This window comes from Ambystoma mexicanum, chromosome 9, assembly GCF_040938575.1.
Source record: "Ambystoma mexicanum isolate Mex_15411 chromosome 9, UKY_AmexF1_1, whole genome shotgun sequence".
Taxonomy (NCBI): domain Eukaryota; kingdom Metazoa; phylum Chordata; class Amphibia; order Caudata; family Ambystomatidae; genus Ambystoma; species Ambystoma mexicanum.
The window spans coordinates 1,321,464,367-1,321,489,017 of record NC_090931.1 but is presented as its reverse complement, the minus strand read 5'-3'; the positions used below and the strand labels follow the sequence as shown (position 1 = coordinate 1,321,489,017).

Genomic DNA, 24,651 nt, shown 5'->3' with positions numbered 1-24,651 from the left:
CTCACCTTCAAAGGGCTAAAGAACAATACAAGAAAGGAGCAGATCAACATCGGAAGGAAGCCCCTCAATATCAAGTAGGGGATCAAGTCTGGTTATCCACCAAATATCTACCTCTAAAAGGGCCACGCACATTCAACCCAAGATACCTTGGTCCCTATTCCATCACTACCATAGTAAACCCAGTAGCGGTCAAGTTGGACTTGCCCCCGCACATGAAGATACATCCGGTCTTCCACGTCTCTCTATTAAAACCCGTGCAACCTCAAACCCGACTAACCAAATCTCCAAAACCTATCCTAGTTGATGGAGAACTCGAGTTTGAAGTCAAAAGCATTCTGGACTCCAAGATCTCCAAATCTAAACTATTCTACCTAATTGACTGGAAAGGCTACGGCCCCCAAGAGAGATCCTGGGAACCTGCTGAATATGTCCACGCTCCTCGCCTAATCAAAAGATTTCACCGAACATTTCCTGACAAGCCAAAACCCCCGGAGAAGCCCGGTTTGGGAGGGGCCTTGAGGGGGGGTACTGTCATGATCTCTGCTTCCAAAAGGTCAGGGTTTTCCCAACTCCCTTGGAAGCAGATCCATAACCCAGGTTCCGAGTGCCAACCAGTCCCAATTGGGACCTTTTGGACCCAGTCCTGGCGCCAGTGGCACCAGGCTCATAAATATGCCCAGTCCCAGCGCTGGAAGCGCCGGGCTCATAATGCTTGGGTGGACTTACCTGCAGCAGACCATGCTGCTTACTTGCCTGCCAGTTGAGTCTCTGATCCTCTTCTGTTTGGAACTACTTTTCCTGTTGGGTGGGGCAGGAGCCACTCCCTAGATTCAGAACACTGGAACTCTTCTGGAAAGCAGGAACTCTTTTCTTACCTAGGCGTGGCTGTGGAAGGAGACACCTAAGCACTACAGGAGGCTATTTAAACCACACCCGATGGATGAATCTTGCTTTGCGTTATTCTGCATCCTCAGCAGCAGAACGCTCATCGTGTCTTCTGCATCTGATCCTGGGCCTAAGGAAAAAGGCTTACCATTCTGAACCTAGTCTTCAGCAAGACCTATAAAGACAGGAAAGAACAGGTTAGCATTACGGTCTTCAGTGACAGCTCTTCACTTACCTGGTCCATCGGCTGTCACCAACGCCTCGCGCTGCATTCCGGCATCTGAAAGACAAAGGCTTACCTACTCTTCGTGCGCTCCGGAGGTCTTCCCACTGCATTCCGGCATCTGAAAGACAAAAGCTTACCAACTCTTCGCACGCTCCGGAGGCCTTCGGCGCTGCATCCCGCATCTGAAAGACAAAACAAGGTGCGTTTAAAGACATTGGGGAACTTTAATACTCACGTGCCATTACTCCTTTCCACATCTAACCCAGTGGGTATTCCGGCACCCTGCAGCCGCCCTGAACTTGTACCTGCAAAATAAAAAGACAGTTAGAGCGCATCGTGAAGCAGGCAACAAGCGCTTACTTACGTGCTTCCAGGCGCATCTATTCATCACACGGGCTCCATCTTCAACTCACTTCAGCCCGCCATCCGCCATCGCCGGAACCCTGCAAAACAAGAGACATCATTACTAAAGACTTTAAAGACATTAGAATTACTCGAAACTTACCGTTCGTGCAGTAAACGACGGACAGCAGTCCTCTGAAGTCAAGAGGCCTGCTCCCCTTATCCAGTGAAGAAACTGGTTACAGCACCCTGCCTCGAGGCAGATGGAGAGCACAGCGTTCACTTACCTAAGGTGAGAGCGTTAACCTTTGGGGTTCTACAGGAGAAGAGAAAGGGAAGAAGAGAGAGACATTCAATAACCCAGTTCATTAATCCCACATTTTCTATCTGCAGACATCTTACCCTTCGAGCCAGACATACAGTGCACAGAGGTCCAGCCCAAACAGCCAGCCGTGTGTTACACATCACCTTTGAAGATACGGTATATGCCCAGTCAAGACCGGCGCCTCTACGGGAATCAGGTGAGCGTTACATTTCCGTCGCCCTCTGAAAAGCCCTCCGGTAGTTCAGAAGTGCCCTTAGATGAAGGGGGCAGTTCCTGGCTACTCTTGTGCTTTTTCGGCGTTTCCATAGCTTTTTGTGCGGTATTCGATGTTTGTTTCGTCGTCCGCTTACGTTTGTCTTCGGAAACAATTCTCGCCAGGCTCTCGACAACGAGTTTGTCAGTAGAGGACTCTGGTGTCGACGTTGCCTGCGTTACGCGTTGTTCCTCGACGGCCGCTCTATGGAGCGTTACGTCGGATGATTTTGGGGTAGCGCCCGTGTTTGATGAAAGCCCAATCGCTGGTCGCGGCTGTGTTTGCGGGTGGGGCTTGAGACCCTTAGGGTCTGAGGTAGACGCCGGAGTGCCCTGTGTCCCCTTCGGCGCTGATGGATCCTTCGTCTTCGACGAAGAAGAGCCGTGGGTTGTGTGCTTAGGCTTATGGGGTCTATGTGCGTCCTTGTTGCCGGGGTGTTCATCCCCATAAGCAGGACGTGAGCCGAGCCCGTCGGGGCCGGGGACGGACGTCGAGGAGCGCGTGCGCTCCTTCTGGGGGTTAATGACTTCCGTAACGGACGTCGAGTTATCACCCTCCTCGTCACTTTCTGTAACAGCGGCGGCGGGTGAGGAAACTGACTTCGACATAGCGTAGTCCGCCCACCTCTTAACTTTGCGTTCTTTAAGAGTTCTTCGTTTCAAGAGCTTACAGGCCGCGCAGCTGTCCTCCTTATGATCGAGGGGCAATTAACGATTACAGAGCTTGTGTTTGTCCTTCCAAGTGTATTTGCCCCTACAGCGTGGGCAAAACTTAAAAGGTGTCCTCTCCATAGCTGAGGCAATAATAACTGGTGATAACAACCCCAAGGGAAAGATAGGGGAGAAAGAAAGACATTCTCAAAGAGAAGATAAAAGTTCGAACCCCCACTCTCCCTAATGTATGTTGGCTGGCGAGGCCAGGCCACGTGTTCGGCAGCGCCGAAGGATCTCCTCCGTCTCTTCCCCTCCGTCGAAAACTTGCTCGGCGGAGAAACAGCTTCACAGCTAACGTCGAGGGGAGGGATCTTTAATAATATAATAAGTATAATTAAGGACCGAGGTCCGTAGTAAGTATTTGCAATATCTCTCTAGGAGCTCTGCGTAAGGCGACCAGAAGCTGGGCAGAAAAAACAATCTGAGGGACCTCGACGCGTGAGGGATTGTGGGTACAACGCACGTCACTATAGGGATAGTGTTACAGACACGCCTTGTCGACGTCCCCTTTTTCGACTACGAAAAACAAAATGCAATACTCCGCAGTGACCACTGGATGTCGGACCTATGCACAGCATGTGATTCTAAGCAGATTAACAAACATCAGAAATATATATATAAAATACTCTTACTCTGATGTTATTTTTTGTCCCACCTCCCTCCGTTACCTTCCCTTGCTTGTTCTAGGGCATGCAACTTTTTGCCAAAGTATTTAGTCTTTATTCAGTCACCGTTCACATTTTCTTTCCCTCTCTGTATGCTCGGGATCACTGCCTTCTTTACCGCCTCTCCTTGCTTTTCGCTCGATTAGCTGCTCGTAGAAGTGGGAAGGGGTTCGTGGGAGAAAGCACAGGTTCCTTCAGACCTCGACCTGCAGGTTTTAAACTTTAGACTAACCACTATCTACGGGGAGCCTCTCGGTCTACTTAGCCGGATGGCAAAGGACTTGTGATATTGCAGAGGACCTACAGTTACTTATGTCGACCGTCAATGGGTGTCTTATCTAATCGATAGTCGATAAACCATCCTATCTCTGCTACCAAGTGTGCAGTAGGACCCCAACCGGCCCATAGAGCTGGGGGTTTCCCCAACAGCACTTTAAAATGAGTAGCAGCACCCTCGAGATGGATCGGGATGCAGATTAATACTCACACATCAAATCAATACTGAAAACTCAATGGTTTGGCAAAGGGAGTCCGTTTAATGACAAGAACAAAAAACGGGGAGTTCGTGAACATCAGCAATCGCTCGATCTTCCTTCTCGCCTCAACAACTCCAATTCATTTAATAAAAAACACATAATTTATACTAAAAACTTGTCATCACTGACCTATAATGCTTAAAATCTGGCATGCAATTCTATTGGTTCTAGGAAGGTAACTTTAATATAGGCGCTATATCTGTATATGGTAAGGGAGTGAGGGGATTGGGTAAACAGTGTCAGGTGGGGCATCTAAGTCCTTCCTTCAAAATGGCTACTGTAAATGTCACTAAAAGTACGACGTCTCATTGGTTCTGCTAACTATAGGACCCTTGATTACTTGGTCCACTACGATTGGGTTGGCACCAACCCCACTCATACTTTCCCACTAGCTTAGCAGCGTGCAGAATAGCCGGCCAGGTGCAGGGAGTACGTCTGCACCCCCAGCCTCCCTCCAATTATTGCAACAATCAATCATCACTTCAGTGGTCATGTGTCAATAATTTCTTGTCTTTTGACCTCGAGACGGCTTCTTGGTCTGGAAAAGTTAAGGCGTCTGGGCATGGCACAAGTCCATGCATAGGTGTGAAAGTTTCATCCCTTCTGCTTGCTCGATCACGTGATTTCGACACTGTGAAATCATCTTAATCTTCATGCAATTTGTGCATTTGATTTAAGGCTGTAGGCCTTGCATTGAAGAGCGTAGGACTTGAGGAAACCCACGCCACTAATGCAATTATGACTGTGTATCTGGTAGAGGGTGGTGACCTGTAAAGAATGGTTGTGGAGTACATTTCAGACGCCATGGAGCAGCAGAAGTGAGCTGGCAGGTGTGTATGTTTGGTTCCGCAGGTGAGGTCGCTGGTAGAACATTGTAAAGTTTCGGATGTTTGATTGGAGATGGTGCAATGAAAAGTCACGCAGTGTGGGCACTGGGTGCAGTGTGTGCATACTGGCAGTATGGCAGAGGGTATGGTTGAAGTGTAACTTGCATGGGGTCTTTCTTTACTATGCTGTGTGCAGATTTGCTGAAGTCGGTCCAATGTTGTGAAAATGTTGTGGTTAGGTTGGTAGTGACAATACTTTGTGAATGGTAGTGGGTAGGGGTGATGGAGGCTGTGGTATGTTTGTGGATGCTGCTAATTGCGACCTGTTTTCGTGAATGGGTGTTTTATGGTGTGAGGGAGATGGGTTGAAGCACCGCTACGTATGCTACGTTTGTGCACAATGTTAGCTGCCCACATGGTCGCATGCATGGATTCATAGTGTTGTGCTGGGTGTGGGGGCAAGGGTGGACTGGGTGTGCTGGGTGCGCCGCAGGATCATTGTGGATGCTGAAATAGGGCATCCTGTAGGAAAAGTTTCTGGTGGAGGGGCTTTGGAAGCAAAGGGAACATGCTGTCAGAGTGTTTAACGGCAAATATGGAGTTGTGTACAAAAATGATAGTGTGCAATGCCAAGGTTTATAATGCGATTGGTGCAGACGTTTTTGAAATTTTTATAGTCGCGAATAGGCGCCACTAAGGGAGTGTTGGAAATGTGAGTGCAAAGGGAAGAAGTATTGTGTCTGCTTTACTGGGGCGTGGCCCTAGCTGTAGCTGGTAAAGCGCACGTGCCACATCATGGCCTTCTGAGCATGTTGCCTTCGCAAATAGAAATGTGGGTATTCTCCAATGAGGATTCGAGGGTGTCGTTCACCGGAAGGGGCAGTGACATATTTACACAAAGTTCGATGCAGTGAGGTTGGCAGAGATGGACAGACGCAAGTGCTTATAGTCGTAATACCTTTGTGCACGATCTACACAGGTATGCCGCGGAAAGAGGCTTCGATACTGAATGTCAGTTGGAAGGAGTGCAGGCTTTTTGGGGCACAGTTTATGAGTGGGGTTTCGGTTGCATGGATCTCCTTTGCAAATGTGTGGACTCTGTTGGTACTGTAGATGTGGTGGTCATGCATTTTGAAGGACTACATTTGAAGCACATGTCATGCTCACGTTTGCTTGCTTACTTAAATAAGTTGATGAAACCTGTGATGCAGATATTTCCTACTGCAAAGGTGATTTTCTTATCGATGACACCAAGAGGACAATGGGAGCATGCCGGTGTAATTTGTCCACAGGTTGGGAGATGTTGGATAAACAGAAGCATGTACGACTTTATGTGTAGTGCTGGGATGTTCTGCACTGACTATGAAAGCATTAATAACCAGCAAGATTTCCAGTGGTTTCAAGGAAATGGCATTTTTTTGACCTCCATTGGCAATGCTGTTGTGTTTGCCACTCTGCACGAAGCGTTGCAGAGAATTTCTGTAGAAATGTAAGATAAGCGTTCCTCTTCAGTCGAGAAAAATGTCAGGAGGAGAAGCAAACAGACAGTGAGCAAAAGAGAGAAAAACAAGAAACAAAATATATGAATGCACGTACATAACAAAAACGCGACCAAAAGAAAAGAAAATATGTAAGTGTTTTCAGAGAAAATCCTAAATACACAATCCCCAACGCTGTTCAACATTCCTCCATCCTCTCCCCAAAACCCCCTGGACCCCATCCCCCTCCAGTTTCTAGCACGGTAATGCAGCGGATTCCGCGGGACTTTGAGGATTAGACGTGGCACATCCGGCTCTTTTTAGGATGGCAGCTATGGCATTGGCCCTGTGGAAGCTAAGCCATTGGGCAATGTGGTTGCTGGTTTGTGGTGTGTACACAAACACTGTGACAGAAGGTCTGTTTGTACCGATAAATGTAGGAGGCTATGGTGAAAGTGTGCAAGGTAAGGGGCATGCAGCCTGTTTGTATGCATGCACTTGCTTAACGTTGCTAATAACCATTCCCTGCTGCTTTTGTGGGATCACTTTTCCGACATTTGTAGTACATGCATCACAGTGGGAAGACCATATTGTGAAGTGTACAAGGTACGTGGCAGGCATCATATTGTTATGAATGCAGTTTGTGCATCATATGATGTGATGTGCTATGGTATTTTGTGCCATTTGTATCGCGCCTACATAAAAGTGTGTGAAGGCGCGCCAAGGAAAGGGAGGCAGAACGGAGGCCACACAGAGACATTGATTCCTCTAGGCCAGCTGACATTGAGAGTGCGCAATTGAATGGGAAGGGGGAGGGCAAAGTGCAGTACATGGGAACAATAAAAAATGGAAATACATGCAACTACGGCCGGTGCTGGCAAGTGCAAGGATAAGTGCAGGGGTTGGTAGAAACCCAGTGCAGGGGTTGAACTGTAGGGAGAGAGGTGGTCTGGGGCACAGATTATAGGGTGGGTAGGAAACCAGTGCATAATACCTTTTAGCCAGGACGTGAGTAGGGGAGAGGAGGGGAAAAAGAAACACATGGAAAGGTTTTCAGCTGCTTTCAGACCCTACAATGCTTCTCCTCAAGGTCCAGGGAGACAGAGAGCGTGTTCCACATGGAAGCCCCAGCAGGAGAAACACATCTACCACCATCTGGTTGCGTGTAGAAGCAACTGACCCTGAGGGAGTACGAGGCGCATGAGGGAAGAGCTGGAGCAAGCAGATATTTAGGAATTGAGAGTGCAAGGTATTGAGGCCCTAGGGATCAGAAGGTCTTCTACATAATGCACAGGGTTTTTATTTTATTGTTTGCAGCCACTGTGAGCTCTTGCAGACATTTTAGTCCAGCAGAGATATGAACCCTGCCGTTCAGGCCAAGGACAAGTTGTGCACTCCTCTTATGGATGAGTTGCTGAGGGCGCAGAGTGGAAGCTGGCAGATTTAAAAAGAGCCTGTAGCAACATAACTCGCGCCAGCACTGTGCTCTGCTAAGACTAACATAGTACCTTTTCAATGTTTACTTCTTGACTCTCTGAAGAAAACCACCTGCCCTACATATGTCAGTGAACAAAAGAAAGAGGGAACCAGACATACAATGTCATCAGTGATGTCATCAATGACATTTGTGATGTCATCTTTGATGTCAGGGTTTTAGTCTTAGCAGAGCACAGTGCTGGCACGAGTTACGGTTGCTTAGCTTACCATAACTGGCGAAGCAGTGGGGTGTTTCGGCTTGATCTGTAACCATAACGTCCCTGTAAGAACGTTTTTCCATTGAATTTCATAGGTTTTTGCTAGTGCAACTTAACCATAACGTCCCTTTAACAACGTTTTTTGTTAGTGAATTTATATACACACACTCACACACACACACTCCCACACACACGCAATATGTGAAAAAAGAAAAACATGCAAATCACCCTCACTGGGTACTTAGTACCTCCATTTCAGCTTGTTGGTAAGATCCAAAGCGTAGTAAGTCCAGAAGCCGTCCAAGTTCTTTCCCAAATCCTTTTCCAGTCCAATATTTACTCAGCAGAGTTTGCAGTCCTGCACACAGAATACAAACTATGAACTGCAGCCGTTACACAAACATTTAACCCTACATTTGACATGCAAAGGTATACGTTTGACGTTCCCCAGACAGGCAGGATGAGATGTCAGTTTGTATATCCTTCAGGGTTTAACCTGCCATTTTCCTTGAGAAGAGAGGTATAATACATCATGCAACCTATTTATTTGGGATATTCGGCCTTCCCAGGAATGATTCCCCTCTACCATTGCAAAAGGTAAAACCTATGAAAACAGTATTGGTTCTTCTATTCGTAAACGTGATCCCCCACATTCAGATATTTGTACGATTACATGTTTTATGTATTATTCAAGTAAATACCTATTTTTACCTCTTCTTTACAAAACACAACCATACATCTTTCTATCTTTTCTATTGTGTTCTAGTGATCTCGACCCTAGTGAGATGCCGCCTCTCCTTCAGTTCATGACCACAAACTTGAGCGGAGTGCAGAAACCACACAATAAAATCCTCTGGTGCAGGCTTGAACGTTTCAATGATGCGTGACATTATAACTATATCTTGGAACACCTGCAGCAGGCTTCTAGCATCCCTTTGAATGTTTCTATGAGCCCTAATTAAACATATGACCAGATCATGCCGGACATCTGTCATTGCAGAACGTGGCATACTTGTATTAAGTAATATACATACCTTTGTAGCGCATGCCCAGTATCTGCACGATTGGCTCATAAGATTCTGCCATGATCAGCAATGCTTTTGTTGCAGCACTGCCTGTCACAGGGTTGCTTGAAGACGACAACTTATATATAAGCTCATCCAAGACGGAATGAATTACCTGTTCATCTATGTGATGCAACACAGAACTAAGCAGAAAATAGATAAAAGACAAATATTGTGTTACATTTAAAAGCACTAAAAAGGTGACTACAAAATAACATTGAAATACAAATGTAACAAAATAAAACATGGGTTTTATACTTAATAACAAAGTGTATTTGTGACAAAACACAAGATCAAGTCATTGTTGTCTCAATTGACATAATTAAGGCAATCAATTAGTTTTGACATTAAGAGCAAAATAGACTGTTTTATTTTGGATGTCAATGCATTCTATCAGCTGTTCTTTGTAGACACATTTTAGTAGAGGGTTCACCACTCAATGATTCCAAGCAAAACAATTTCTGACATGCTCAAAACAAAAATGTGTGAATAAAAACGAACAATTATTAATAATGGAAAAGTCAAACCTCAGTTGGTCCCACCAACAGATCGAAACTTAAGCCAAACAGCTTATTTGTAAGCCTTTATCACATTGTATTCAGTTCCACAAAAGGCAAAACATAGATAAGCTGTTTAAGACATGAATCAAAAATTGGTACATACAGGAAGAGAGAAATAATGTTAACATATAGGGCCCGATTCATGTAATGATTTGCGCAGAAAATAGGGGGCAAGCGCGCGAAATCGCGCGCAAGCGCCAGTTTGAGTATTCATGGAACAAAATGCGTGGGGCTTACGAGGAATCCGCGCCGGTCCAACACGTCACTGCGACACCACGACCGCCTTGCGCGAGACTCGTAGTGAAGGGGAGTTGGGTTCTGGGCAGACACCTAAAAAGAGGGCGGAACAAGTGAAATGGGGACCAACAAGCGAAAATATGGGCGTAACGAGGGATGTACCAAAGTAAAATCCTCGCAACGCCCATACGTGCGCTAAAAACCCGTATTCATGGAAATGAACAGGGCTCTCCGTCGTGCGGAAAAAGATGCGCAAATCTGGAAACACCTACGCCACGCGAAAGCTGCCGTAAGCATCACCGTGCACTAAAACAAATGCATAGGGTGCACAGACAAAAAATGCACAGTTACGGTGAATGTACCATATTCCGCAGTAGTGATCGTGTAACACCGCAGGAGGAGGATGGCCAGGGCCCGGATTTTTCTACCCAAGACCAGCCTTTTTGGGATGCCGGATGATCAGGTCTATGGCAGGTATAGGTTTCCACCTCTTATCATATTAGACCTGGTCACGGAGGGGAAGGATCACCTGACATCACACACCCTGTGCTCCAAAGCACTGAGCCCCTTGGAAAAGGTGCTCAATGTTCTGCATTCTATGGCCACTGGGTCATTTCAGCGGACAACTGCCATAGTTGGGGGCATTTCACAGACCACGCAGTCACGCTGCCTACACCAGGTGTTGGCAATCATGACTGTACGCCCCTCGGTCCGCAGGCACATCTACAGGCCCCGAACACCTGCAGAAAGGCAGGCAGTGGTCAAGGATTTTTATGGGGTGGCGCACTTCCCTAAAGTGCTTGGTGCGATTGATTGCACACATGTGGCTCTACGTCCAGCTTGAGCCACAGAGCACATCCATCACAATCGCAAGCACTGGCATTCCATCAACGTGGAGGTTGTATGTGATGCCAAGGGTATCATTACTTCTGTATATGCAAACTATCCAGGGTCCACCCATGATAGCTTCATATTCAGAATGTCACCCCTACACCGGGCGCTGGAAGCTGGGAGGCATGGCAACACATGGCTCACTGGGGAGTATAAATGCCTGTGCACATGCATGTATGTCACACACACACAAATACACACCAATGACAAACATTTTTGCCTCTACAGGGACAGTGCCTACCCTCTGAGCAGCTACACAATGACGCCAATACGGAACCCTGCCACACCACCCCAGTTAAGATACAACACAGCCCATATTGCAACTCGGGGCAAAGTTGAGCGCACATTTGGAGTGCTCAAGTCACGTTTCCGCTCCCTTGAGCACTCTGGTGGTGAGTTGCTATATGCAACACGACTAGTGTGCAGGATCATTGTGGCAGCGTGTGTCCTGCACAATGTTGCAACACAGCGTGGTGTACCGGTGGACGTGGTGGTGCCCCCATATCCCCAAACACATGCACGTTGTTTGTGCATGGTAGGGCAAAGGGCACGTGGCGAGGCTGCCTGTATCCAGCTTGTGGCACAATTTTTCACCTAAAATACAACCCCTGTGGAGTGCACACAGCCATTGAATGATGACAAAGGGGCAATCCTCTGTGCCCACCAAACCACCCTGAGAATGTGTCTTTGGAAGTGCTACATTGTGGGCATCCCTTAGAAGTAAAACTAAATTCTTTTTAGCTTTCAAAAAGATACACATAGATGAGGGACTATACCACTACCGTCAATGTCCTGTGTGTCACATAAACCGTCCAATATTTATTTAAATCATTTGCATATATAAAGCGCACAACAGTCCTTGGTCATCGCAGCGCTGTTACCGAAGGCTTACTTAGTTACATAAGTTCTTGTCAAAACATACATGTTGCCTAGCCCCATGTTGCAGGGTGGCAGCAGCATACAAATGCAATAAGTCATTTCAGGTGGCCGTGGCTAGGAGGAGAGGGAAGAGGGGAATGGGAGGACAATGAGAGGGGGGGTGGGGATATACACAACACCACTGTTACGCTCTCCTGGTCTCTGCGGGGACATTGGGGCATGGTTGGAGCCCTCCCTGGACTTGGCTCCCCTGAATTACCTCTCTCTCCCTGTTGCTGCAGAGCCTGCTGTCATGGATGCTGGTATTGCCCCTGAGAGAAGATGAGAGGCATTGAGAATGGCGTGGTGGTGTCGTGACTTCCCTCGACCTTCTCGTGCCAAAATGAAGTGCACACGCATTTTCCCATGCAAGCTCACCTATTGTGGTGTAATGCTGAGCTATCTGTCTCCTGCTTCTTATAGCAGGGGCGCGTAGAGTGGACCTAGTTGATTCACTGGTCCGTGGAAGTGTTGATCCAGACCGTCTGCGACCAATCCACTTAGAAGGTAAGTCTTTTGGTTATGATTACAGTTTGTTTATTATAATGTCTTTTGTCTTGATCATTAATGGTAATTCTTGCAATGGCTTATCTCATCCTAATAGGTGTGAAGATGCAGATCGGAGTCGTGGAGCAAATCCGAGGATTCCCCTGAGGATGATGGCACTCCCAAAGTAGCTGGTAAGTTGGCCTTTATGATGGAACTCTAGTCTCAAGTATGGCGCGGCCAAGTGTTCGTTATCTATGTGATTTCTAACCTGTTGTGTTCTTTTTCTTTTGCAGGAGAAGGCCGGCGGCGTAGAACGAAGTCTGGATGTTCGGAGCTGCTCCGCAGTTGCAGGATGAAGGTACCGCGAAGGAGAAGGCAAGAAGTGGAGCTCCGAGTAGCTAGGTGCCCGGATCAGGTGAGAAGAGGCCCTGACTCCGATAGTGATGGGATGCAGGTAAGAGGCGCGCACAGCGATGGAGCGGCTGGAAGCAGGTAAGGTGCGCCTTCAGCGGTGGAGTAGCTGTGTTTAGGTAAGAGGCGACTTCAGCGATGGAGTAGCTGGAATCAGGTAAGATGCGCCTTCAGCGGTGGAGTAACTGGAATCAGGTAAGATACGCCTTCAGTGGTGGAGTAGCTGGATTCAGGTAAGAGGCGTCTTCAGCGATGGATTTGCTGGAATCCGGTAAAATGTCTTCAGAGCTGGAGCAGCAGGAATCAAGTGGATGCTCAAGCAAGAACAGCAGTAAGCGTTATGTTGCAGGAAGCAGAATAATGCGAAGCGGAGGCATGTGGATGGGTTGGCCTTATATAGGCTGGCCCTGGCTCCTCCCTTTAGTCCCCCCTAGTGGCTCCACCTTGCCCCTCCCAGGAACTCTTGCACGTGCCTTCCAATGATGTTCTATGGCCACGCCCGGCCCTGCTGCACGTGCCTTAGGCACAAAGTGTGCAAGGCACACCTTTTCATGAGCCTGGCGCCAGAGGCGCCAGGACTGGGTCCATTTGACCCTTGGAGGTGAGCAAGGACTGGACCCTTGTCCAGTGACCATGACAATCACAGGCGACCAGGGGGTGGAGGGGAATACACTACATCACAGGTGACCATGGGGGGGGCATACACAACATCAAAGGCGACCGGGGGTGGGGGGCATATACAACATCACAGGCGACCGGGGGTGGGGGGCATACACAACATCACTCGTGACCAGTGGGGTTGGGGGGCATAAACATCACAGGCGACCAGGGGGGTGTGAGGCATACACATCACAGGCAACCGGGGGGGCATACACATCACAGGCAACCAGGGGGGGCATACACAACATCACAGGCAACCAGGGGGGTGGGGGCATACACAACATCACAGGCATCCAGGGGGTTTGGTGGGTATACTCATCACAGGTGACCAGGGGGGGCATACACAACATCACACGTGACCAGAGGGGTGTGGGGTCATACACAACATCACAGGCGACCGGGGGGGCATACACAACATCACAGGTGACTGTGGGGGGGCATACACAACATCACAGGTGACCGGGGGGGCATACACAACATCAGAGGCAACCATAGGGGTGTGGGGGCATGCACATACATGATCACAGTTGCCACCCTTAAGAAAATATGCATACCACACAGAGTACAGAAGCAACACAGAGTGAATGGCCATTGACATTGACATGTACAGGAGTACAGTGTATCACACCAGAGATAGAGATAGAGGGAGAGAGAGAGTGGCACAGAGAATTAATAACAAGGAAATGACAGATCAAGGAGTCCATGGCCTGGTTTACCAATGTACAATGACATGCTGCACAGCACAGTTGGTGCGCCCATTGAGGTATCCACATAGGTAGCCAACACAGTGACATGAGCTCCAATGAAATTACCACAACGCCATGTGAGCATGCAAAGGACATATAAGAGAACCGACACATGCATCAAAGATGACCAACAATGAAGCATGCACAACATGCAAGACAGTGCAAATGCTTACCAAATAACGGTGTCTGAATGTTGTAAATCCCACATGACCTTCACCAGTAAGAGTGTTTCTTAATTTGTCAAAGGAACAACATTGTCTGGTGGAGGGCATGAAGAGTGTGAACTTCGAATGGTGCAGGATGTCTTAGACGGGACAGCAGTCACAGCCACATCACGGATTACTGGAACAACATGGGTGAACATATTAAAACACACATTGTGCAGTATAATTGACACAGCACACACGTGCCATGGAAAAACAAAAACAAAAGGTATCATTACCTGCACATGCCACCTGGTGCACCCCCATGCAAACATGCTAGAGGAGTTCACTAGGCATGCCTGCACGTACACCACTGCACATGTATAGTCTGTGAGGAGTTAATGGCACACCTCAAAGGAAATCACTGCAAAAAATAACAAAGACCAGAACCAGGAAAGGTGCAAGGCAAAACAAAATATGACATGCCAGCATCTGGTCGGGGGGAGGGGGTGGAAAAAAAGAAAAAAAATGTCCATCTTGGACTGGGGGGCGGTCCACCCAGGAGGGGGGAGGGGCAGGGTGCACGTCAACACCCACATGTGTTGAAGCTGAAAAAACAATTTCCTCCATGCGTACATCGACCGCGCGGCTATCATAGATTGGGAGGGCTGTCGCTGTTGTCGCCACTTCCTGTATCGAATGCGAAGGTGGTAGCGGTAAGGGAGATTCACCACATATGGCCCTGGCCTGGTCCTCCATGGCAGCGGCCAGGCGGGACACAGATGAATGCATCTGGAACATGAAGCCTTGGATGTCCCCATGCAACACCTCACAGGATGCACAGAGTTCCTCTGAGATGGTATGAGTCACCAGTTCCATCTGCTGTTGGCACTGTATACTGCGGGCTGCCTCTCGCACTTACATTGCAGCTCTGAGGGCCAGAAACTCTTGCCTCAGGGCGAACCTGTGTGCCCGACCGTCTGCAAGCAGGGATCCCTCAGTTTGACCTGTCGGCTCCTGTTGCTGGCCTCCATGTACAGCCTGTGTGAGCAGCATGTGGACTGCAATGCCTGCGGCTGGTGCGCTACCCATGTTTCTTGTGACAAAGTGGAATTGGCTACCCTATCCATGCCCTGAGCCAACATCTCATAGGAAGCACCCTGTTGCTGTGCAACACGCAACATTGACTGCTCCCACACATTCTCCCCAGCCACGACACGTCCACCATGAATGCGTGCCCCATAGCTGCCGGACCCAAGGGAGCGTGGCCCTTGATGTGAAGCTGCTGTCTGTGGCTGCAGGACTGCATCCCTCCCTTGGTCATCCGTCCCAGGACCGGAAGCCAATACAGTGCAGCATGTAACCACCACAGACACATATGGCAACACTGACTGGCCCTGTGAGGGGACAAAACCCCCTGCAGACGCACAGGCTACATCAGCACCATCATCCGATGCACTCACATCCGACAGCATAGAGGAATGGGCACCCGGTTCAACACCAGATCCACTGGTATCATTGGAGGTGGACTCATTGTCACGATCCTGCTCGCCTGCCACCCAGCACCGCTACATGTGCATCTTCCTTTATTTCCTTGTTTTACCGCTGCAGTTTTGGACTAATCTAATTGCATGTTCCATTCCGGCTTTTGGGTTAAACCAGCAGATGCATTCTGGGACATGTATGCTGTCCAAAAGGCAGCGGTCTGGAGGAGGCATACTAAATACATTTGTTTGCAGCAAGCTACTAAGAGCTGCAGAGGGTCTGATTGCATTTGTTCCAAGCTACTGGCTACTGCAGGCTAGGGGCTGCAGAGAGCTGGAGAGCACTTGATTAGAAACCACTGCTGTTACTGCTGCTACAGGCTACTGAAGCCAGGGCTGGACTTAATTGAACACAGCTGCCAGAGTCTACAATCAGCTCCACCCTGCTGGCTGGGAGGGCTTTTATAAGCTCACTTTGAACATAAGCAGTTGTCAGTCAGCTGGTGCTCCTGTTACCAGTTTTTGACCTTTCCTGGAAATTCTCTTTTGGCCTTTTGATTCCTGTTGCTGTTGATGCTTGGAGCTCCCTCTCCAGTCTGCTGCAGCCTTCTGCCCTGCTCCTCTGGGCTCCCACCTGGCGGCTCTGCCGCACTACGCTGCCTTCCGCCCTGCTCCTCTGGGCTCCAGCCTGACGGCTCTGCCGCACTCCGCTGCCTTCCGCCCTGCTCCTCTGGGCTCTCACCTGTACCTTCTGCCCTGCTCCTGTGGGCTCTCACCTGACGGCGCCGCTGTACTCTGTTGCCTTCCACCGTGCTCCTCTGGGCTCCCGCCTGACAGCTCTGCTGCACTCCGCTACCTTCCGCCCTGTTCCTCTGGGTTTCCCTGCCTGGCAGCCTTGCCACACTCCTCTGCCTTTTGCCGTATTCCTCTGGGCTCCTTGCCTTGCTTCCTGTCTGTTCCAACTTCCGATATCCTATCCTGTCCTGTACCTGGTTATTTCTTTCAACACTGCTTTCTACTTGTATACATCTTGGTCCACTGTGGTGTCTCTACTTGAATCGGTTTTACAGTGTGACCCTGGGTTGGTCTCTGTTCAGATCAGATAAGGGAAGACTTATGTTACCTTCACCTAGTCCATTGAAGTTGTATCTGCCTCAGTATATGGTCTAAGTTTTACCCTTGCACCGAGTACAACAGTTTCCTCGGCACGCCTAAGTCATGACGTTGCTGTATGACTGTTGTTAAGAGTAATCTGCTGGTACCTATCCCAAGGGCTTTCCTTAATCCCTGGAGACCCCTTATCATATTCCAGTACACCCTTATTTCTGATCAATCCAAGTTGCCCAGCGTATTTGCTTGTCTTTGCCTTTTCTCTGTCTCTTTGTTTACAGCCTGCTCCTACAGTTCCTGCGAATACCTGTTTCAACTAACAGCTTGGTATGTACCTTTAATCTGTTATATTCTAGCATTGTCTCCGGAATCTCCCTTAATCTACTTGCATACAGTGAGAGATAGACTCTGCCCTGTACTCTCCGCCTAGACTTGGGACACATATTGATTAATGGCCTGGATGGACTATAGCACCAGTGGATTCTCATGGGCTGCCATGTCCTCCACTGGTTCTCTGTTGAGGCTCAGCCTCCCGTTCCTCCTCTACCTCCTCCCTTGATTCTGGTGGTTCATCACCTGCACACAAACACATGAAGAATCATGTTAATTGCATCTACTACATACATAGACATCACAATGCTGTCCTGCACCACATTTACATACATGTTAACATGCCATAATTTGCATTCACACACTATGTACAAAAAACCCTCAAATCATGGCATCTGCAGACTTGCCACCACATCCCATGTCCCTGACCACGTAAGCACTGCAGACATTGCCAAAAGACATGTATGGTGTCGCAGTTGTGTGATGTGGAGAGAGTGAGGACATGTGCTGGGAGATATGAAGAGGGGACAATGACACAAGAGGAACAGGGCCATGCACCCATGGGGGGTGTTGAGTTTGGCAGGTCAACATGGATGACTCCAGACAAATTTCTTACAAGGGGGTCAGTGCCATAGGTGCGGCAGGGATTGACACAGTGTAGTAAAAGGCTATGTCACTCATGGTACAATGTCTCGCCCGCTGCCAGTGTGCTTGGAAGGTATGGGTAGCATGAAACCACCTATGGACATGTGTAGGTGGAATATGGACTGCATGCAGTGCATGATGTGCCTGATGTATGATGCATGATGTGTAGCGCGTGTTTCAGAGACAAGCACATGACTGGCATAGCAGAGTCACTGACATCACTGATGTACATAGCCAGATGCCATGTTGTGTTGGCATGCCGGGAATGTATTCCAATATCAGACGGTTGTGGAGGACTACTGACCCAAAGCCATGCACTACCGAGTGCAGCACATGGGTTGTATGCACTCTGCAGTAAACTAAGCATGGGTCAGTACACCATGAAACGGTTCACCCATGGCAGTCATACAAATGCAGGCAGAAATGCCACACAATCATACACATCAATTTAAACTACAAACACATAATCAGGATGCACACGCTTCATCATGCACCAGACTTTTCTCATAATTCTCCAGGCCTCCCACGCCATGCGCCTGATCCACACACAAACTAGCTCATGGACTCTTCTTGTGGGTTGAGATCCTGCTCCTGTGGTGATCCAACTCCAGTCACCAGAGCAGAAGCGAGGTTGGCACCCAGCTTCCCTTCCGTTCGACGGTAGAGGTCATTCCACCGCTTCATGACGTCACGAGCAGTGTGCCTCTCATTTCGCAAGGCGTTGATGAGATCCATGATTCGCAGCCAGTGGACCATCCGCTGAGCAGGCGTATGTGTGCTCCATGACTGTGTGCACATGTCACAGTAGTGTTCGCGCACGTAGTCCACGAGGATGTCGAGTTTTTCTTCATTGAAGCTCCTCTTCCTCGACGTGGCGGTCAACTTTGCCGTGCTTTGTTATTGAGCCTTTCCCTGTTCTGCACGCTTTTGCCTCTTGGAAGGTGGTGCAGACCCTGAGTGGCTGTGACCACTCAGGCCAGTAGGGGCTGAACCAATAGTGGCCTGGGACATGCCATCACCCAGTGATGTTGGGTCAGTATGTGGCCCTGCAGGTCCCTCAACCTGGGAGCTGGAGCCAGGTGCTTGGACTGTAAGTCCCTTCCCCTTGGACGCATGGACATCAACTGACACTGCGTGTACATGAACTGTGGGGCGGGGGGGTGACAGATCCTGTTCTAGCTCACTGACCCGGGCAGGTGTGGACAGCAGCTGCCTCTGCAGGTGCCTTAACCCTGCATCTCCCATACACAGGGAGCTGCTGCCAGGTGTTTTGCATAGACGTCCCTTTAACTTGGACGCATGGCCATCAGCTGCCCCTGCGCCTCTGTGTCCCTGGGCGGTGACCACTACAGACATTGCTGCAGATCCTTGGCCCTGGGTGTTGTGGTCAGCAGCTGCCCCTCCAGCTTCATGACCCTGGGTGGTGGTGAGAGAAGATGACCCTGCATCTCCCAGGCACAGGAAGCTGGTGCCAGGTGTTTTGCATGGACCTCCCTTCACCTTGGACGCACAGCCATCAGCTGCCCCTGTGCCTCTGTGTCCCTGGGCGGTGACCACTAGACATCGTTGCAGATCCCTGGCCCTGGGAGTTGGGGTTAGCAGCTGCCCCTCCAGCTGATCCCTCTCTTCCCTTGAGGACCAATCCTTCCCCTACGTCTTCTCCTCACCTTGTTTTCTTGTGTCGTGGGCTCTCCGTCCTGCTCTTTAGTGCAGGGGTGCGTCGGTTGATGTGGGCGCTGTGCAACCTAGTTGCTTCACTGGTGCGGGCCCAATGAGTCTGGGCTTGCTGTAGCTTCATCCAGATAAGGTATGTTTGTTGGTTCTTGGAGAACTGTCCTTTTATTGACTCTTGCCCCCTTATTGATGTCTCCTCTGATGTCTCCTCTTCCTCCCTTAGATGTTGGAAAGGGTCGGAATGGTGCCGTGCTGCTTAAGGTAGCCTAGCGCTGAACGGTGAGTGAAAGCGCAATGCGCGGCGCGGCACGCTTCTTCTTATGCTGACCTATGTTTCTCTTTGTCCCTTGCAGACCGCTGCAAAGTCCCAGTATGGCTACAGGTTGAGATAATAAGATGCGGTGAGTAAGCGCGATGTGCGGCGCCTTATTGTCCTTTATGTGCTAACCTGTGTTGTCTTTTCCCCATGTAGGTCGATGGCGTGCTCCGGAGCTGAAATCACCAAGAGTGACTCGAGTTCAGGTAAGTGTTTGACTCTTCTTGCTGTTTTCGGGGATTGGGATGCGAGAATGCTTACTAATGTCTTTCTCTCGTTCCTTTCCCTTTCAGGATGCAGCGTTCTGGGATGAAAATGACGCAGCTGAAGAGCTGTCGGCAGGACCGGAGGATCGTTGGATGGAAGCAGGATTCTCCTATGCAAGTATGCTATTATTGATGTTCTTGTTCTTTCAGGTGCGCAGGATGCGGAGGAAAGGCTAAGGCCTCCAGGAGACCGATCCGAACACAGTGAGTGTCACGCTGCAGGCGCAGAATAACGCAAAGCGGGTTTCTCTGCCCGGGCCTGGTTTAAATAGCCTCCAGGTATCCCAGGCATCCCAAGGTCGGGCCACACCCAAAAGGCTAGACCGCATAACTCAGTTCAGGAACTGAGTTATGTGGGGGCATCCATATTGCCCCAAGTGCAATGCCAAGTCCAGTTCCAAGCAAGTCTTCTACATCAAGTATGAGCCTGGCGCCACAAGCGCCAGGTCTGACTCCAAGTGGGTCTCAGATGAGATGGGAGCGCCCTCAAGGTCCATGTGGGGGATCGTGGCCTGGCTCCAGTGTTTTGCCTATGGGAGCTAGGGACAAGGATCATGACAATTGGTAAGTTTATCAATATACTTACTACATATATCTAGAGGGATGTAAGAATAAACCATCACAATGGGCTTAATCCGAAGTTAGAATGTGATCTCTTGTCTTTAGGGGATGTGAACTGAACAGACGCCTTATTGTGAAGCTTACTGGTCCATAGAAGAAATACAGCAGGATCCAAGACCTGGCTACCCACGGTCAAAGTGAGAGTAAGTACATGACCTATGTATCTATAACCAATAATAATAATAATATTTTTGTGGTCAAGGTTGAGATACTCCGGTTTGGAACTAAAGGGCATGTAATACCCAGGTTTCTCCGATTTTGCAGGCCAAGACACAAGTGTATATCCAAACATGAGAGCCCGTGAAGGATCTATTCCATAACATCTGCACGCCCTCCGACAACCAAATGTGGAGGTGAGTGGGATGAGTGTAATTACTAGGAGAGTTAATTTGACACAATAATAGTGAATAAATAAAAGAGGATGACAAGAAGAGAAATCACAATAGGTTTTATCATTATATGTTTTTTTAGATGGTGTGGCTCACCCCAGTCTATTTGAAGCAAGATACAATGAGTTCTTCGCTTTGCGTCCTGATGAAGGTTGAAGCAACAAAAGGGGCGAGATTGTTAGGGCCCATTGTAGACAACCGAAACACGTGTCGACCCAGAATAATGTTTGTGACATTAATGGACAGACAATATTTTGTTAACTGATTGTTCTTGAAATGGTGATATATGAGGTTTCACCTTTATAAAAAGTTTAGATACGTTGTGTACATGAGAGTACGAGTATGAATGTGTGATGGGAGAAATGATTGTGAGCCATGAATTTATTGGAATTTATTTAAATGTATTGTATAATCATTGTATAGAGTATTTTCTTGTATTTGTGAAATAAAAATTGTTTGTAGAATTAACAAGAAAATAAGAGAATTTTTTCATCCTCAATCTACTGGTCCATTTTTTGCTATACTGCCTACCTTTTGCACTGCCATGCAATATTTGCATTACTTTGGATTTACACATCGGCAGACCAATGCAGCTGTGTCGGTGCATGGCGCACTGCCTGATTACCATGTACTCAATCAGAACTCAAGTCATTCCTCTTTGCTTGTGCTTTCTGTCCTCCTCTCCCCTGCTGGACTCCTGTCTGAATATGCACTGGTCACCTGGCTACCCTCTGACCTCGGGTCAAGGTCCCCTCACCCGCCACTTGCACACTTGCACTGCCTCCCTGGCATCCCCCACACTTGCACTGTTTTTCTGTATTCCTACAGCACCCTACCTGCGCTTGACACCTGATGTCTGCACTTAGCCTTGCACTTGCCACCAGCTGCCCACACTTTGATGTTTTCACTGTTGTTGTATTTCTTATGATGTCCTTCCCAGGTACTGCACTGCTCCCTCCACCTCCCCCTGCACTTTTCACCGTCCCCACTCGCACTTGCGCCATCTCAATGTCACCTGGCCTAGCAAGATCGCTCTCTGTCATCACTCTGTTCCCCCTCCCCTGACTCGTTGCGCCTTCAAACACTTCTGTATAGGCGCATTATGAATGCCATATAATTTTATTTGATTTCATATCATATCCTTAACACATGGGAGGAACAGTGTGTATTAGGAAATCTGTTCCTGTAATAGCAGCTCATTGAGTCTCAGGCTGTGACATGCCTGGGCAGTGTCTGTTACCGTGGCACTCATTGAGGCTGCTTTTTATTCTGTCAATGCCTGACTATTTCTCCATGGGGATTTGTGACATGATATTGTCACATGGACAGCAGGGCCTCACTTTGCCATTAACTTGTTACATGTGTATGTTGGGCGATGATTGCGGACAGCAATTGTGTTTGAGCAGCTGCCACAATCATGGATGTCGGCCAGGGTTATGCATTTGTTTTTATTACAGGATACATTTTCCAGTGGATATTCGGGGTGGTGTCAGAACACGGCAGTCAAGGTGCACGATACACCGTCGACCGAGTTACGATGTGTCACTATGTCAACGTCCAGCATGCTGGTGTTGTCCGGTCTGGAGGAGGCTGCCTGCAGGGTGGCATCTCGGCTGATGGTGGCTGGGGTATCCCATGTGGAGAGGGTTGCCTGCAGGGTGGCGTCACGGGTGATCGTAGCTGGGGTATCCCATGTGGAGAGGGCTGTCTGCAGGGTGGCATCACGGGTGATAGGGGCTGGGGTATCCCATGTGGAGAGGGCTGTCTGCAGGGTGGCATCACGGGTGATAGGGGCTGGGGGGTCCCATGTGGAGAGGGCTGCCTGCAGGGTAGCATCACGGGTGATGGGGGCTGGGGGGTCCCATGTGGAGAGGGCTGCCTGCAGGGTGGCGTCACGGCTGATGGGGCTGGGGGTTCCCATGTGGAGAGGGCTGACTGCAGGGTGGCATCACGGATGATGGGGCTGCGGGGGTACCATGTGGAGAGGGCTGTCTGCAGGGTGGCGTTACGGGTGATGGTGGCTGGGGTGTCTCATGTGAAGGGGACTGCCTCAGGTGATGGGGGCTGGTGTTACGCTGACCTGGTATCCACAGGGACACCACCCAGCCCTGGTTGGATGATATGCACTCTCGAACCCTCTCCCGGTCCCTTGGCAAGGCCTCTGGTTAAAGATGGATCTGCAATATAGGAGAGCTGGATTCAATACCAGTTTGTCTTTATGTTTTCCCACCTCCCTTGGCCTCAACTCCTTCCTCCCCCTTGGGCCCTCTCCTCACCTTAATATTGTAAAAGGTGGATTCTCCGTCCTGCTCCTCGTGGCAGGGGCACGTAGATGTGGGGGGCGAGCAGCGACCAAGTTACTTCACTGGTGCAAGCCCCCCCTGTGGGAATCCAGGCCTGCTGCAACTCCGTAGGTTTGCTGCTTTACAGTGTTGATATGCAGTTCTTATGTTCCTCTTAGTTCAAATAATAATGTCTTGCTTCTTTCCTTTTAGGTATGAAACGGTATTTTGGTGTTGTCATGCAGTTTGAAGATGAGCATGGGCCGGAAGGCGAAAGCGTGGTGTGTGCAATGCTGTCCGGTGCGTAATGCGCGATGCGCGGCGCTGTTTCGCCTTTTATATTGCTAAACTGTGTATTTTCTCTCCTTGCAAGTTGCGATGTTCCTCGCCGAGCGCCGTAATGTTCCAGCAAGGATACTGACCAGGAGATGACTACCCAGGTAAGAATTGTGTGGCTTTCTTCATTCGGGAGGAAACGTGGGTAAACGCTTACTAATGCGGTCTTTCTTTCTCCTCTTTCCAGGTTATGGTATTTTAGGATGCATGCGGTGCCGGATGATGGAGTTTGTACCTTCAGGTGAGTGGAACTGAAGTCGGCGATGGATTGAAGACAGGATACTGTTCCAGGTAAGTTTCGTAGTGTTCTTTCTCTCTCTGCAGGTCCTTGGTTTCAGGTAAACTGGCATCAAAGAACTGGACACGGTGAGTGTTATGCTGCCCACAGCAGAATAACGCAAAGCATGTTCTGCTGTTTGGGTGCTGTTTAAATAGTCTCAGGTAAAGTAGTCCAGGTAAAGTGTCCCAGGCTTGCCACACCCAAAAGACTAGACCGCATAGCTCAGTTCCTTGTAACTGAGCTATGTGTGTGCCTCCATGTTGGCTGAACCCCCCCCCCCCAAGTTAAATAGTCCCAAGTAAATAGTCCCATTCTAATGTTGGTCTTCATGATGGTTATGAAGGTTATGAGCCTGGCGCCGAGAGTCTTGGATGAGATTTTAAGGCCTTTGACCTGGCCCTAACTGGAAGGCTGACTTGCCAGTGAGGGCCAGGGGCAAGAGTCATGACAGCTGGGGGGGTTCCCAAGAGAAGGGGGCTGCCTGCAGGGTGGGGTCACGGGTGATGGGGGCTGGGAGGGTCCCATGTGGAGGGGGCTCCCTGCCGGATGGTGTCACAGGAGATGGGGGCTGGGGTATCCCATGTGGAGAGGGCTACCTGAAGGATGGGGTCATGGTGATGGGGGCTGGGGGTCCCATGCGGAGGGTCTGCCTTCAGGGTGGTGTCACGGGTGATGGAGGCTGGGGTATCCCATGTGGAGAGGGCTGCCTGCAGGGTGGTGTCACGGGTGATGGGGATTGGGGGGGTCCCATGTGGAGAGGGCCGCCTGCAGGGTGGCATCATCGGTGATGGGGGGCCCATGTGGAGAGGGATGCCTGCAGGGTGGCATCATGGGTGATGGTGGCTGGGGTATCCC

At 49.3% G+C, this 24,651-nt stretch overlaps 1 protein-coding gene across 1 annotated transcript in view; it reads right to left on the bottom strand.

Annotated features, from left to right (window-relative positions):
- The window catches only part of IQCB1 (IQ motif containing B1), a 786,328-nt gene that overhangs the window by 250,827 nt on the left and 510,850 nt on the right, over window positions 1–24,651 (bottom strand). Inside the window, exons 7-8 of the mRNA XM_069616694.1 lie at window positions 8,979–9,151; window positions 8,193–8,302 (exon numbers count right to left, since the gene is read on the bottom strand). Coding sequence (XP_069472795.1) covers window positions 8,193–8,302; window positions 8,979–9,151 — 283 coding nt within the window. The remainder of the gene's footprint in view (window positions 1–8,192; window positions 8,303–8,978; window positions 9,152–24,651) is intronic.